A 16,188-nucleotide genomic window follows, 5' to 3' on the forward strand; every position below is an offset into this window, starting at 1 on the left:
AAGCAGTATAATTCCCAAGAGGAAGGGGGGCCAAGCTCCTAGGCCCAGGAGCATCTGCCACTCAAAGACAATCTGGATCACTCCGAGATTCATGCCAATGAGTCCAGAGAAGCTAGGCCTCACTATTTATGCAACCAAGGCACACTGGTTGAGAGGCCTAGCACACATGTAAAAGCCTGAGACTCTCACAGCCTACTCTGGGCCACACGGCGGACTTATGGCGCCAAAGGACCTGTGCGTGGGCGGGCCGTTGGTGCCGGAATTATTGGGCGCTGAGGGCCTTCGCACCAAAATTAATACTCAATAAAGAGTCCAACTAAGTCCGGAGGACTAAACAAGCGTCCCACTCCGCAGGAGGTAACAGAAAGATAAACAAGCCAATTGATAATAAAAACCTCCCCGACAGTCAGATTTAAAGAAAATAAATGTAGCCGGCTGTAACGAAGCAAGGCAATTACACAATTAGCAGAAAGCTTCTCCACAGCTTCTCCACTTGGAGCTGAGCCCAGGAGGGCTGGCTGAACGTTAAATTCTTTCATTTGCCGTAAAAGAACAAAAAAGACTAATTACTTATCTTTTCAGATTGATTTCTAGTGGAAAGAGTGGAAGGGCGGGTGTTTGGAGAGGAGAGGAGCCACCACGCGTCCTGCCGGTAGGAGGACCGGGTGAATTCTGGCGAAGGGGCGGATCCAGCAATATTTTTAAAGACAGGTTCAATCCTAGGCGGATTGGACAGTGAGCAATCCATGTGACCGCTGGACCCACTCGTTCAGTACGGAGAATCAATGCACTACACGCCACCTGGCCGAAGGGACTTCTTTATGCGTTCCCGCCGACATGCCTGCAGTAGCCAAGATGTACTTCTGATAGCCCCGTTCTGGCCCAGAAGCACATGGTTCGCAGTCCTAATGGAACTTTCTGTGTCAACCCCCTGGCGCATACCTCACCACCAAGTCTCCCTACTTCAGGGGTCAGTGTCACATCCAGACCCCCAATGGTAGAAACTTGCCGTGTGGCACTTGAGGGGGATCACATGAGAAGGGAACGAGTGCCAGACAGAGTCATATCTACCGTATAGGCGTCACAATGTCCGTCTACAATGCGCATTTATCGAGCCACCTGGGCAGCATATTGCATATTCTGCAAATCCCAAGGAATAGACCCTCATGTCCCATCGATAGTCAATGTGTTATCCTTTCTCCAAGCAGGGTTTGACAAGGGGTTAGCGTCCAACATGCTCCGTAGACAAGTTGCAGCTTTTGCAACCATCCTCAAATTGGATCAGTTCAATCCTTGTCACACCATCCTTGGATTAGGGACTTTCTCAGGGGAGCAGGTAACCTGCATCCCCCAACAATAAACCGCTTCCCCACATGGGACTTACCCTTACTGCTACAGGCACCGCTGTTTGAACCTCTCCGTGATACCCAACTGAGATACCTGTCTCTCAAGACTGTATTCCTTGTGGCCATTACATCAGCCAGAAGGGTATCAGAATTATTGGCACTGTCAGTTAGAGCAGACCTGTGCCTATTTCACCCAGACAGAGTGGTTCAATGTCTAAGTGTGGAGCTGGGTAAAATAACTGATTCAGTGACTTTCTCAGAGGTGTTACCGGTTTGTGGCCAGGAGGGTAAAACAAGTTGTATCAGAGAGTTTAATGTGTGGTTAAGGCAGTGGTGTAAAGCTGAAGGTTTTGGTTATGTAAGTCATGATGTCAGTAGGTGGTCTAATAGGGAGTTGTTTAAGAGGGATGGTTTGCATCCATCATACAGAGGTGCCCAGGTGCTCGGTGAGGAATTCAGAACTTTTTTGGACAGGCATTTAAACTAGGTAAAGGGGACAGAGATGTACCAGATGTGGAGGATTTCTGTCCCCGACCAATGAGGATAAATCAGTTTCTGGAAGCTTATGAAAAGGGAGCTGTAAATAAAATAGATGTAGTTGTTGATGATAAGGGGCAAACTAATAATGAAAATAATGTTCTTCGGGTAATGTACACAAATGCTCGAAGCTTGAGCAACAAGCTCTGTGAGTTAATGGCCATAATATCTAGAGATAATTTGGATCTGGTTGCCATAACTGAGACATGGTTTAAGGATTCTAATGAATGGGAAATATCCATACCAGGATATACACTGTATAGGAAGGATAGAATACAGAGAAGGGAAGGTGGAGTAGCCATTTATGTTAAAGAAAGTCTAAAAACAATACTATTTCAAAATACATGTAAAGATCTGGAAACCCTCTGGATTTGCATGCAAAATAAAGACGGTTCTGTCATTAGAATTGGGGTGATCTATAGGCCTCCAGGGCAATCTGAGGAACATGACAACAAGATGGTGGATGAGATTACCCTAATGGCAGTAAAGGGAGATATTGTGGTTATGGGTGATTTCAACATGCCTGATGTTGACTGGAATATCCCCAGTGCCCTTACATGCAAAAGTAAGAATATAGTAGAGGCCTTTACAGGAGCAACTATGGCACAGCTAGTTAAGACACCAACTAGAGGGGAGAATATTCTAGATTTAGTTTTTACCAATGGGAATCGGGTTTCAGAGGTCAAGGTGGGAGAAAATTTAGGTTGCACTGACCATCTATGTTTGTGGTTTGATGTAAAAACTGATGGTGAGCAATCCTATACTGCAACCAAAGTATTGGATTTCAGAAAAACAAATTTTAATGCAATGGGGGAATATTTAAATAATGAATTAAAGGGGAGGGATAAAATGGCAGGAGCAAGCACCCAGTGGACTGTATTAAAAAAGGCCATCTTAAAAGCCACAAGACTTTATGTAAAACAAGTAACTAAAGGTAAAAGGAAGAAGAAACCGCTATGGTTTAGCAATGATGTAAGGGCTATAGTCAATGAAAAAAAGGCTGCCTATAGGAGGTATAAAGAGTCTGGCAGTATAGCTGATAGAGAGGTGTATAAAATGAGACAGAAGGAGGCGAAACAGATAATATATGCTGCTAAAGCCTCAAAAGAGGAAGAAATTGCCAAATCTGTAAAGAAGGGGGATAAAATCTTCTTCAGATATATTAGTGATAGGAAGAAGAAAAACTGCAGCATCACAAAGCTTAGTACCGGGAATAATACATGCATTGATGGGAATAAGGAGATCGCTGACCATTTCAATAGCTACTTCTGTTCAGTTTTCTCAAAAGACACCTTACAAAATAATAATAATACTATAGAGGGATATAGCATTGCTTCCAGCTGTACGGATTCAGCTCCAGTGATCTTAGAAGCCGATGTCTTAGAAGAACTTGAAAGATTAAAGATAAATAAGGCAATGGGTCCAGATGGCATCCACCCCAGAGTTCTTAAAGAACTCAGATCTGTCATTGCTACCCCCCTGACTGATTTGTTTAACAAATCCCTGTTAACAGGAGATGTTCCTGAGGATTGGAGAATGGCCAGTGTTGTGCCTATCCACAAGAAGGGCAGTAGAGAAGAAGCTGGTAACTACAGGCCAGTTAGCTTGACATCAGTTGTAGTTAAAATGATGGAGACTCTACTCAAAAAGAGGATAAATCAGCATCTATAAAACAATAACTTATTGGACCCAAATCAGCATGGCTTTACTGAAGGCAAATCGTGTCAGACTAATCTCACTGAGTTCTTTGACTATGTCACAAAGGTGTTGGATCAAGGTGGTGCCGTGGATATTGCCTATCTGGACTTCAGCAAAGCCTTTGATACGGTTCCACATAAAGAGCTGATAGATAAATTAGTGAAGATTGGACTTAATCCCTGGATAGTTCAGTGGATTTCAAGCTGGCTGAAGCATAGACATCAGAGAGTTATTGTTAATGGTGAGTATTCTGAGCAGAGACAGGTTACAAGCGGTGTGCCACAAGGGTCTGTTCTGGGTCCTATTCTTTTTAATATGTTTGTGAGTGACATAGGGGAAGGTTTGGTAGGGAAGGTTTGCCTATTTGCCGATGACTCTAAAGTGTGCAATAGGGTTGATATTCCTGGAGGGGTCTGTAATATGGTAAATGATTTAGCGTTACTAGATAAATGGTCAAAGCAATGGAAACTGCAGTTTAATGTTTCCAAATGTAAAATAATGCACTTGGGGAAAAGGAATCCTAAATCTGAGTATTGCATTGGCAGTTCTGTGTTAGCAAAAACTTCAGAAGAGAAGGATTTAGGGGTAGTGATTTCTGACAGTCTCAAAATGAGTGAGCAGTGTGGTCGGGCGGTAGGAAAGGCAAGTAGGATGCTTGGCTGCATAGCTAGAGGTATAACAAGCAGGAAGAGGGAGATTGTGATCCCCTTATATAGAGCGCTGGTGAGACCACATTTGGAATACTGTGTTCAGTTCTGGAGACCTCACCTACAAAAAGATATTGACAAAATTGAACGGGTCCAAAGACGGGCTACAAGAATGGTGGAAGGTCTTAAGTATAAAACATATCAGGAAAGACTGAATGAACTCAATCTGTATAGTCTGGAAGACAGAAGGAAAAGGGGGGACATGATCGAAACATTTAAATATGTTAAAGGGTTAAATAGGGTTCAGGAGGGAAGTGTTTTTAACAGGAAAGTGAACACAAGAACAAGGGGACACAATCTGAAGTTAGTTGGGGGAAAGATCAAAGGCAACTTGAGAAAATATTATTTTACTGAAAGAGTAGTAGATCCTTGGAACAAACTTCCAGCAGACGTGGTTGGGAAATCCACAGTAACTGAATTTAAACATGCCTGGGATAAACATATATCCATTGCAAGATAAAATACAGGAAATAGTAAAAGGGCAGACTAGATGGACCATGAGGTCTTTTTCTGCCGTCAGTCTTCTATGTTTCTATGTTCTCCATCTAGATCCTACATTCCTACCTAAGGTTAACACGACATTCCATCGCTCCCAGGTGCTCATATTACCGGACTTTTGCGCACATGGAACACATCCATCAGAGCTGCCATGGAACACGTTGGATGTACGCAGAGCCCTAGAGATCTACATCCGCCATACACAGGACTTTTCGGAAAACTGAATCACTGTTTGTGTCCTATTTTCCCACATCGATGGGAACCAAGGTGTCCACTAAGACTCTTAGCCGCTGGATCCGAGCCTGTTTAACAACAGACTATAACACGAGGGCCATTCCCATCCGAGATAGCATTGTGGCCCATTCTACCAGAAGTGTGGCCACTATGGCCGCATGGGCAACACAAACGTCTATTGTAGACATTTGCAGAGCAGCAATGCGGTCTACCCCCACGTCTTTCATCAAACACTACAAACTAGACTCCTGACGCCTCGGATGAGGTGGCTTTTGGTCGTAGAGTGCTGCAAGGGGTGTGCACAACTCCCGCGCCCTTGGTACAGCCTTCTCCCCCAGGACAATTAAGCTTGGGTATATCCCACACATTGGACTCTCCGTAGCAGTGCAGTGGAGAAGAACCATTGAACTTACCTGAACGGTCTTCTCGATGCACTGCAAAGAGAGTCCAAACCCTCCCGGCTATGGTGCCCAGGGGCGCCTTGTTTTCTCTTAATCCTTTGGAAGTTAGGTTACTCGTTACGTTATGTTTAATAAACTTGAGTTGTTTCACACTATTCCTTCATTTTTATTAACTGGCATGCTGGGAGCAACTGGGGCGGGACCTGTTTAATATGTAAATTTTTAACTTAGTCCCTGCCAATGAGGCTATACCTACACTGGATTCTCCTTGCAGTGCATCAAGAAGACCGTTCAGGTAAGTTCAATGATTCTTCTCAACCTTTCTAATGCTGTGACCACTTAATACATTTCCTCATGTTGTGGTGACCCCCAAATGTAGCGCCAATTCTCCCAACAGAGCCTTTAAGCTGATTGACAGGAAGGTTAGAGGGACATCCCCACTGCAAACTCTTGATTAGTCAGACTGTAAAAATATGTTCCAAGGCGCCAGAATAGAAGCTTTAGTTCCTAATACTATGGGGAAATTGTCTTTTCCAAAGGTCTTAAGCGACCCCTGTGAAACGGTTGTTCGATCCCCAAAGGGTACCGACCCCCAGGTTGAGAACCAGAATCAGAGAAAGGAACCTCAGAAACACAAGAAGCACAACTTCATAAAAGTAATTTTAATGATATGTTAAACACAGTTCAAAGAAAGACAGATTGAGACATTTGTGAATAGGGCCTCTCAAGAAATGGTAAATAGAATTTTTTTTAAAATTGGCCAAGTGTGATTGGACACACAAGCAATTTGTCTTGATGCATATGCTTTCAGTGTACATAAAAGATATGTTCATCAAGAATCATAAGATACAACACTTATTGAGAGTCCAGGTACAAATATGCAATCAAATCAAATAAAGGATAGAATTGTGCAAAATCCTTTCTGGTCACTGCTGTCACCTGCTCTTAAGCAAGAAGTGTAAATCTAGAAGGGTCCCTAGATTATGTATCCCTCTGAGGAATCAAAAAGTACAGTTGAAAGATTCCCAGAAACAGAACATGCACAACCACAACCATTCAGCCTACTAAGATTTAATATAAGGCTTCTCCAATCCATTCAGATCTTAATAACCTTTAAGCTTCATTTGGTCAGTCGTGGGTTACAATATTCAACTTATTCTTACTAGCAATGATACTATTCTATGTCCTCATTAAACAAGAGCAGGAAGAATGTCAAACCCGACAAAGGTATATCAGGCTTAATCTCACCCTTTCCAACATCAACAAGAAATGATCTCAGAGAAAGAAGGAGCATTAGTGCAACACTGTCCAAAGAAGGATATGGTCAATTGCCATCAAGGGAGATCAAGCAGGACAAAAATTACACTATCCATTTCCTGGTCTTATCAAAGATTGTCTACACGCATAATCACTTTAATTTCTGCATTATATCTAGGTTTGAAGCCTTACTGAAAGTTGCCCAGATTGATTAATTATTCATTTGTTTGCTCTATTTCTATAGCTGTTCAGTTCAACCATTTAACTCTGAGTTGTTTACAATCCTAAAATTATAAAACAATTAAAAACAACAATACAGCAAAGAATCAAGAAAATAAATACAAAGAGCATCCAGAATTATTACTCAGGTGCAACATATTTCTAAGTTTGTAAGCCTTGCGAAAGGACAGCAAGGTTGGAGCCAATCTAATCTCTGGAGCGAATATTCCACAAGTCAGAGGCTACAGCCCAATCTGCTGGATCGAATTGCATTGGTAGAGAGGCTTGGAAAAAGATCACTCTGGTAACCTAGTAAGAAGCCATGTAAAGTTGTAAAGACTACCAGCATCTGGAATTGCATGCAGAAACACACTAGCAATCAGTTCAACTCATTGCAACAGGACATCCACAGTATTACTTAAAGGTTTTGACTAGAGATATAGAGCTGAGTACTATCTGCACTTTGATATCTCACTTCAAACAAATGAATAGCCTAAACCAGTGGCCTACTGTAGATGTTAAATGCAAGAGGAAAGAAAAACAGATAATACTTCCCTTCAATACTGACTGACATCGACCCAATAGGAAGGAGGAGAACCAGCACCACACAGTGCCATTGAACCCAAGCTCCTGGAGTTTGCACAGAAGATTTAGATTTTTTTGGGGGGGGGGGGGTGTTAATGCCTCTGAGAAGTCAAGAAGAGTCAGAATATTCTACCACTTCATCCTGTTTATGTCAGAAGTTTTCCATGATTGACTGTTTCAATCTCTAACCCTGGCCTGAACCCTGACTTGAAGGAGATCTAAATAATCCACTTATTCCAGGTCCTATGGAGTTGCCCTGCAGCCTTTTCTCCATAATCTTCAGATGTACAGATAATCAACAGTGATATTTGGACTTGAATTTTAATCAGTAAAGTGCTATGTCATGTGACCATACTGCTTTTAAAAAAATTAAATGTTTATTTATAATTCCCTTTTAACAAAGGGCATAACAGCATGTTAGCAACAGCACTTTTTAACAGAGCTAATATATTGCCCCCACAATCTGGGTCCTCATTTTACCCACCTCAGAAGGATGGAAGGCTGAGTCAACCTTGAGCCAGTGATGAAATTTGAACCGCTGACCTGCAGATCTAGCAGTCAGCTTTGGTGGTCTGCAGAACTGCACTCTACCCACTGTGCCACCTCGGCTCTTGTAAGGCTTAGTGATGCAAATTCCATCAAAACTAATTGATATAATTGACTCCTTAAAAATAACATCAAGTGGTTGCCATTGACTCTGCTTCTAGAAGCGGTAATTATAAATGATGATTATATGACCATGAGGATGCTGTGAGCCTCAAGTACACTCACTCAGTGCTGTTGTAAGTTTGAACATGCCAAAAAAGTGTTCAATGAGTATCACTTATTGTACTTGAAACATATCTCAGGCAGAATATGAGGAAAACTATAGAATCTTAAGAATTAGTCTAAGTTGACTATGCTACATCAATAATCCAAATACCGTATGCATAGTCAAGTTATTTTTATGACAATAGATTAAATTCTTTCCAAGAAAACATACTTGCAGATACAGCATATTTTATAGTTGACTGGGAAATGAAGATTTCAACAGGCTATTACCACACTGCTAGCAATAAAAACTTACTAACAATAGCTTTTACTATTATGTAGAAAATCTATTTAACAGCACTGTTAAATAAGCTGCCAGCCACAGAAAATTCCCAAGTACCTGGATCAGGAGTTTACGATCTTCCTCTATATTTTTGTGAGTTGTTTCTTGTTCCTGCTTCTGTTCAGTCTTCATTGGCACATTTATATTAACTCGCAATTTTTTGCTGCCAAGAAAATTTAGACAAATAATTAGCTTTACCAAAAAATTGAAAATCTACAGAAATCTTGGGATGAAACATGTTGTGAAAGGCAGCATAATTAATCTAACAGAGGCAGGAATCGTTTTTCTGTTGAATGCTACATTAGGTAATCCAGTTATCTTTTCTTATTTCCCAGGACCAATGCTTGCAAACAGGATATCTTAAAATTGGACTGTGACTTATCCATTGTTCAAACTCCCACTCTCTAAGCATCTTTAACCAGATACAAAACACAAAATAATCCATACAAACCAAGCATACCAATCAATGGAGCTTTAAAGATAACTCTCAATTGCTTTGTGCTGCCTGCATGACTAGATTCAACTGAAACAAACATTTACAATAAGCATACGTGCTGATAGCACTCTTTATAGCATCTAGTTAATTACATTATTTTTAATAGTGATAATTATATACGGATTAAAACAGTCATAACGACTGAATAATTTAAAAATATTGCCTTCTGATGTAGGTTTCAAAAAATTACATTTTGAATTACAATTATATTTATTCTGTTCATCTCTGTGTGTTTAGTGCTATTGAATTGACCTTAATTCTAACTTAAAGCCTATCTCCAGACTCTCAATTAAAAGGCATGCATCTTTTTTCTTGGCTGTAAACTTCCACAACCATAAATTTACCATGCATATCAGTGCAAACCTTTTGATTATTGTGATTTTTTTTCATAAAAATTGCCTTATCCTTCAAAATTTTATCCCAACTTGTGATTACTTTCTTCTATAATTAACTTTTATAGAGATGATAGAGAAGTATATTTATTTCTTTAGCACATTATCCATCTAATTAATGAATTAATTAACAAGCTTGACCTCTTGGTCTCAGCAGTAACTTTATTAAATTTGCAGGTTAATATTTAACAGTATTCCAAATTTTTCCACTTTTATTGTGACAATTTTGACTGTCTCCTTTACTACTTTTAGTTAACAAGGATTGTTTTGTATTAGTATAAATATATTTGTATATGTATACGTTATGTTATGTTCAGTATTTTGACTTCCAGTAATTTTTTTTCTAATCCCGCTACGCTCATTCATTCATTTTTTTGTATTTATATGCCACCCCTCTCCGAGGACTCGGGGCAGCTTATATTTAATGTATAAATTAAATTACTATATTCAGTGCTATCTTGCTATTTTCAAAACAAAAAAGATATTTAGCTGTTCTCTTCATTTATATTGCTTCTGTTATATGACTGATCTCCTGCCTCTTTATTTTTTTCTGAAACCTGCCTCTTACTCTGGCATTTCTCTATCCATGTACATATATTAAGTAAAATGATTTGTGAAGAATTTCAATGATTCAATGACATTTTCTTCCATGTCACTCAAATTTTTGCAATCTTTATTCATATAAAGCAATTATCATGAACTGATTTTCCCCCTGAAGTTTTGAACAATCCAATGGGTATTTCAAGTTCATCTCATACAAGTTCTATTCTGACTTCAAATTTCAGTATGCAGCTGAGCTATACATTTCACTAATATATACATTATTTTACAATTTATATATATAATTTCCACATCATGAAACTACTGCAGTTTTAATATATGCTTCTTTAGGGAATGTAAAATTTGGCTACTGTGGAAACATGATGGGGATTCTAGATTTGATTTACAGCTGAATAACAGCATCATGAGTTGTTGATTAAACTTTCTAAAAGCCAAGATCTAACCCAGTTTCCATTCATTTGAAGTGAATAAAATTAATACAGAATTTTGAGGTTTTGATTGGAACAGTACTCTGACAGAAATGCAAACATCATTAATAAATACAGATTTTTTTTCCAGATATTTAGTTCATTATCCTATGAAAAACAATTCTGACTAGGTAATTTTATTCAACTATCATTCTTACTTTTTGTAGCCAAGATACAATTTTATTAAAGTATCCACTTTCAATTCCACTTCATCAACATTTGCATTTTCATCTTCTAAAACCTATGAAAAAAAATCACAAAGAGCAAAGTCAGAACATATGAACAAATTATTTTACCACTTTCCCAAAATAAAAACACTTACCAACAATTTTGACTTTAACAAAATCTGGAGTACTTGTGCCAAAATATCCTAAAAATCAGAAAAGTTTTTAAAAAGTTAATCAATGCTTAATTAATTATCTAATTAATATGTTTTATAGATGATAGTGAAGAGCATATGCAACCGGTGCATTTAAAGTTTTTATAATTTATAAAACCATGTGAACAAACTGCATTTAAACAGAAAAACCTCAGCAGATTAGCTGAATGTAATATTAAGAGAAGTAAAATTGTGCTATATGATATTTAAAAAATTTTAGATGTGAAAAAAAATCAAGGATTTATGAAACATACTAAAATTCTATTCCACTGTCATTAGATATATACCCAAACACCTTTATTTATAATAAATATTTATGAATGTTAGTCATAATTAATATTTTATATCTAATATTCAATTATAAAAGTCCCAAATCTGTTTCATATTTAAATTTGAAAGCAAATTTAATTTATTGTTATGATGAATTAAATGACTGGAAGAAATAATGAACTTTATTATTTTTTTAAATTACATCAGTGAGGCAACAGTGCACAGAGATTAAAAGTATGTAGACTTTTTTAACAAAAGAGTGGATTGTGAAAAATGAATTGAGATATTGGAACTGACTACATTAGTTATTATAAAATATTGTTTCAGATTATTTTTAACCTGTAGATTATTTATTTTGAATTAATGACTGGATAACTAAATTTGTTTAAGATAGAAATATTGCATACCCTATTATAGTTAATATCAGCTATTTTTAACTTTAGAATAAGAAATTATTTGATACTAGAGTTTTTGTATTTGCACTGAGGAAAATTGGAAGTTTCTCTTTTTTTGTGTTATTACTCTGCCTTTCTTTTTTCCTCATTTTTTAATTTCCCCCCTTTGATTCTTTTTCCTTTTTCCTTTTGTATTTTTAAACAATGTAATAAAGTTGTTTTAAAAATTGAAATTTTGTGCTCATTATAATTCTAGACAAAGAAGAAATAAATTGATGTAGTAAATGGAACAATAAAGCTCAATAATTAAAACTAAAATAACATGAAATGAAGCTTTACCATTTTTATTTGAGTACTGTCAGTCAGCTGTTGGACCGTGTAAGCATCTTCTGTGTTATACTGCAGCAGGATTGCCATCTGAAATGTAGATGCCTTAAAAAGACAAGAAATAACTTTTATTTGAACAAATTTCCAAATTCACATGAAAAAATGTATCAGAGCAAATTATAACAACATAAACCTTATATTTCAGACCAAAAAATTATTTCTGCATTATTTGGTATTTCATGTAAACTGAAAAACACCTATTAATCAGATTTTCAATAATAGATAAAACCAAAAAGGAAGCAAAAATGAAAAGACTAAGATCTATGAGTGTTAAATACAGCACATTCAGAAAACATTTAGTTCTCCTTCCTTTTTGTCAATTTTGTTATGCAGCAGTCTGATTCTAGTATTTTTTTTCTCATTAATCTACACTCAGTGAAAACAGAATTTTACAAATGTCTGTAAATTTATTAAAAAGAAAAAAAACACCCTGAAATATCACATTGGCATTACTATTCAGACCCTTCACTCAGTTACTTTGACAGCAATTAGAGTCTCAAATATTTTTAGGTATGATGTGACAAGCTTTGCATACATGGATTGGGATTTTCTGCCCTTCTTTGCAAATCCTCTCCAGCTCAGTCAGGTTGCATAACGATCATTAGTGGACACCCATTTTCAGGTTCCTCCAGAGATGTTCAATAGGGTTCAAGTCATGGCTCTGGCAAGACTACTTTAGGGCATTCAGAGTTGTCCCTAAGCCACACCTATGTTGCCTTGCCTGTATTCTTAAGATTGTTGTTATATTGCAAAGCATATTTCAGCCCCGTCTGAAGTCCTGAATACTATGGAACAGGTTTGCATTGAAGATATCCCTGTATTTTGCTTCATTCAGTTTTATCTCAACCCTGGCCAGTCTCCCAATCTCTACTGCTGAAAAATACCCCCACAGTATGATGCTGCCACCACCATGCTTCACTATTGGGATGATATTGACAGTGATGAGCTGTGCCTGGTTTCCTCCAGATAAAACATTTAGAATTGAGGCCAAACAGTTCAATCTTGGTTTCATCAGAGACTTTTGTTCTTTACAATCTGAGTACTTCAGGTGCTTTTTTTGTAAACTCTAAGCAGAATTTCATGCATTTAGCACTGAGGAGAAGTTCTGTTTATCCACTCCGTCTAGTTCGGTGGAGGCAATAATGTTTGTCCTTCTGGAGAACTCTGTCCCATCTCCACAAAGGAACTCTGAAGCTCAGTCAGAGTGACCATTGGGTTTTTCACCTCTGTGCTGTCCCCAGAGACAGAGATAGCTGGACTGTATTTAGGCATGTCTCTTTAAGATATTGCATTAGGGGAAATGTAGTGATGGGTAATGTAGTTTTACATGTGACCACATTTGTGTATTCCTATTGGCTCGGGATGAGGGATAATTGGAGAGAACATTCCAGCAGGTCTTTTGTCTTCACTCACTAAGCCAGCCAGCATGTAGAAATTACACCTAGAGCCGGGGTCAATTCAACCTCTTTTTACCTGCACAATGGGAAAGATTATACTGCAGAAGAATCGCATCATAACTGTGAGTTATTGTGAGAATGCCTGTAATAAAATGATCTGGGATATCTCGTTGTGCTGAGTTATCTGACTGGGAAAAGTTGAGCTTATACCAGAACAACCTCTCTTACTAAGGCCCTTCTCTCCTGATTGTTCAGTTTGATCAGGCAATCAGTTTTTGGAAGACCACTATGTTCTTAGGAATCATCAGGGCAGCAGAAAATTTATTGTAATCTTCTCCAGATCTATGCCTTGCAATAATGCTGTCTCGAAGCTTTTCCATGAGATCAAAGACAGTTCCTTTGATCTCATGACTTTTGCATTGTCAACTATGGGGCCTTCTATAGAGGGGTGTGTGTCTTGTTAAAATCATGTCTTGTCAATTTAATTTACCATAGATCAATTCCAATCAAAGTTTATAAACATATCAGTAACAATTAAGAGAATTGGGAAGCACTGACCTAAATTTCAAGGGTTGTTGCAAAGGGTCTGAACATGTATGCCAATGTGATATTTCAGTTTTTTCTTTTTAATAAATTTACAGACATTTCTAAAATTCTGTTTTCATATTATATGGTACTCAGTATATCAGTGTTTCTCAAATTCTGGGGTGAACCCCCTGGTGGAGTGTGGAGCAATACCAGAGAAGGCACGTAGCCCCGGGGAATGTGCTCTTTTTTTGCCACAGGGAGTAGAGGTTTTTTGTACAGAACAACAGAACACAGCACAGAGTAGAAGATATTAAGTACATATCAGAAACCTTTAAGAGACACCATGGAAAAATATTTAACCGGGATGAAAAGAAAGGAGGAGAGAGACAGAGATAATAAGACAAACGTAAGTCTCCCGAAAGCTAAGATGAGGAAATATGATGAATCGTATGTAGCGCTTGGCTTCATTGTGACTACGATGGGAGATGAGGAAAGACCAGTATATTTATTATGTCTAAAAATATTGGCAGCAGACAGCATGAATCCAATAAATTAAGGCATCTCTTAAACATATTATATTCCAATCACGCTGATAAGCCGCTTTATTTTTTTCAGTGAAAACATGCTGAATATTGCAAACAATCATCCCAGTGGAGAGTTGGGGGTGGTGCTAAATGTTTACTTCTTCCTAGGTGGGGCGTAACAAAAAATAATTGAGAAACACTGGTGTAGCTTAATGAGAAACAAGATGAATTTCACCAATTGTAGAATCAGGCTGCAGCATAACAAATTAACAAAAGTGTAGGGGTCTAAATACACTGTAAATGCAAACTATTCAAGGGTTTTTATCTATAAGTGGCTTCCTTACACAATTTAAACATATATTTGATTATATAATGATTATGATTACATTATTAATGTGAATATTAATATTACTATATATTAGCAGTATATTTTGTGTGCTTATTTTAACATATATATCACAGAAGGAAAATAACATACATGGAGAGGGAGGAGGGAAGTTTTAGAATGTTGATATATAGCACAGAAATGTGTCTATATGCAAGCTATAACACTTGTTCCATGCATCATGCCTTTCCTTCCTAATTTTTTCTAAAGGATTATTAAAAAATTAACAAAATTTCCAAATTCAAGCTATAGAAACAGAAAAGAAAAAATCTCTCAACAGTTTTTAATCAATCTGCAGTGTACTTTACCTGTAGTGTATATCTGTTTTTGAAGCAATTGGTAACTAGTTCGCCTTTGGATAGCTGATACAACCATGTTAATTTTCTGCCACTGTGACGACTCGCATAGAAAGCAGTAAATCTCTGATAACTGCGCTCCAGCTGCATTTCAAATCAAATTAAATCAAATCAAATCAAACCAAACCATATAATATTTATATTTTCAATCTTAAGCAGAGTAGAGAAATGGAATGAATAATTGGAACCAATTATTGTTATGTCATTTAGCAAGGTTTGTCAAAAGATTCTGGTGTCAGTTATTCTACTTCAACATGAGCTGGCTATGAGAACACTAATTTGGGTATGTATTCTTTTAAGGAGAAAGCATGCTGTTTACAACAGATTGTACATTTAATTCCTAAACAAAAACCACCACTTTGACAGGTTTTCCCCTTCATTTATTCACAATTATACAATTCATTACCAAGTCTAGCAGAGTCCAGTGTACTACTACTTGACATAGATGACATAAAATAAACTGTCATCCACAAAGTATGTGAAAAATACTAAATTTAACATGAAAATGGGTGTTTCATTCTCAAAAAGCCTAGCAATACTGAATGAAGGCCTTAATTACATAGCAACTCCATGATTATCATTGGAGGTATAATATTTATTAGATTTATAATCCAACACAAAAAGTACAAGTTTCATAAATAAGATTTACAATCAGTAACTAAAAGCAGCAGAAAAAGCTGCACCTCACCTTGTTCCTTATTTCCTAAAACTTAGCAGAAGATTATCATCTTGACCACTTTCCAGAAACTTTTAATAGAGAGGGAGATAAACTATTCCATAAGGTTAGGACAACTGCAAAGGTGGCTTATTTTTGGACCCATAGTCTGCTGGCCTATACTGGGAGAAACCTTCAGCATATTGCTCAATCATATACAGGTGAAACTTGAAAAATTAGTGCCACAGGTTAATAGCATCCATGCCACGCTGCATTGAGGCATTTATTTATTTATTGTTTGTTTATTTTTAATGCTGCCTTTCTCCTTAGACACAGGGCAGCTTACAACATGTTAGCAATAACACTTTTTAACAGAGCCAGCATATTGCCCCCACAATCCAGGTCCTCATTTTACCCACCT

The 16,188-nt window shown here is 37.5% G+C and overlaps 1 protein-coding gene across 3 annotated transcripts in view; it reads right to left on the bottom strand.

The window, feature by feature from the left end:
* The window catches only part of CUL1 (cullin 1), a 128,922-nt gene that overhangs the window by 11,175 nt on the left and 101,559 nt on the right, over positions 1–16,188 (bottom strand). For all 3 annotated transcript variants that reach the window (XM_070766814.1, XM_070766813.1, XM_070766815.1), the window contains exons 16-20: positions 15,065–15,196; positions 11,875–11,967; positions 10,814–10,861; positions 10,650–10,732; positions 8,633–8,738 (exon numbers count right to left, since the gene is read on the bottom strand). In XM_070766814.1, the coding sequence (XP_070622915.1) occupies positions 8,633–8,738; positions 10,650–10,732; positions 10,814–10,861; positions 11,875–11,967; positions 15,065–15,196 (462 nt within the window). The remainder of the gene's footprint in view (positions 1–8,632; positions 8,739–10,649; positions 10,733–10,813; positions 10,862–11,874; positions 11,968–15,064; positions 15,197–16,188) is intronic.

Source organism: Erythrolamprus reginae, chromosome Z (assembly GCF_031021105.1).
Source record: "Erythrolamprus reginae isolate rEryReg1 chromosome Z, rEryReg1.hap1, whole genome shotgun sequence".
In the NCBI taxonomy this organism is placed as follows: Eukaryota; Metazoa; Chordata; class Lepidosauria; order Squamata; family Dipsadidae; genus Erythrolamprus; species Erythrolamprus reginae.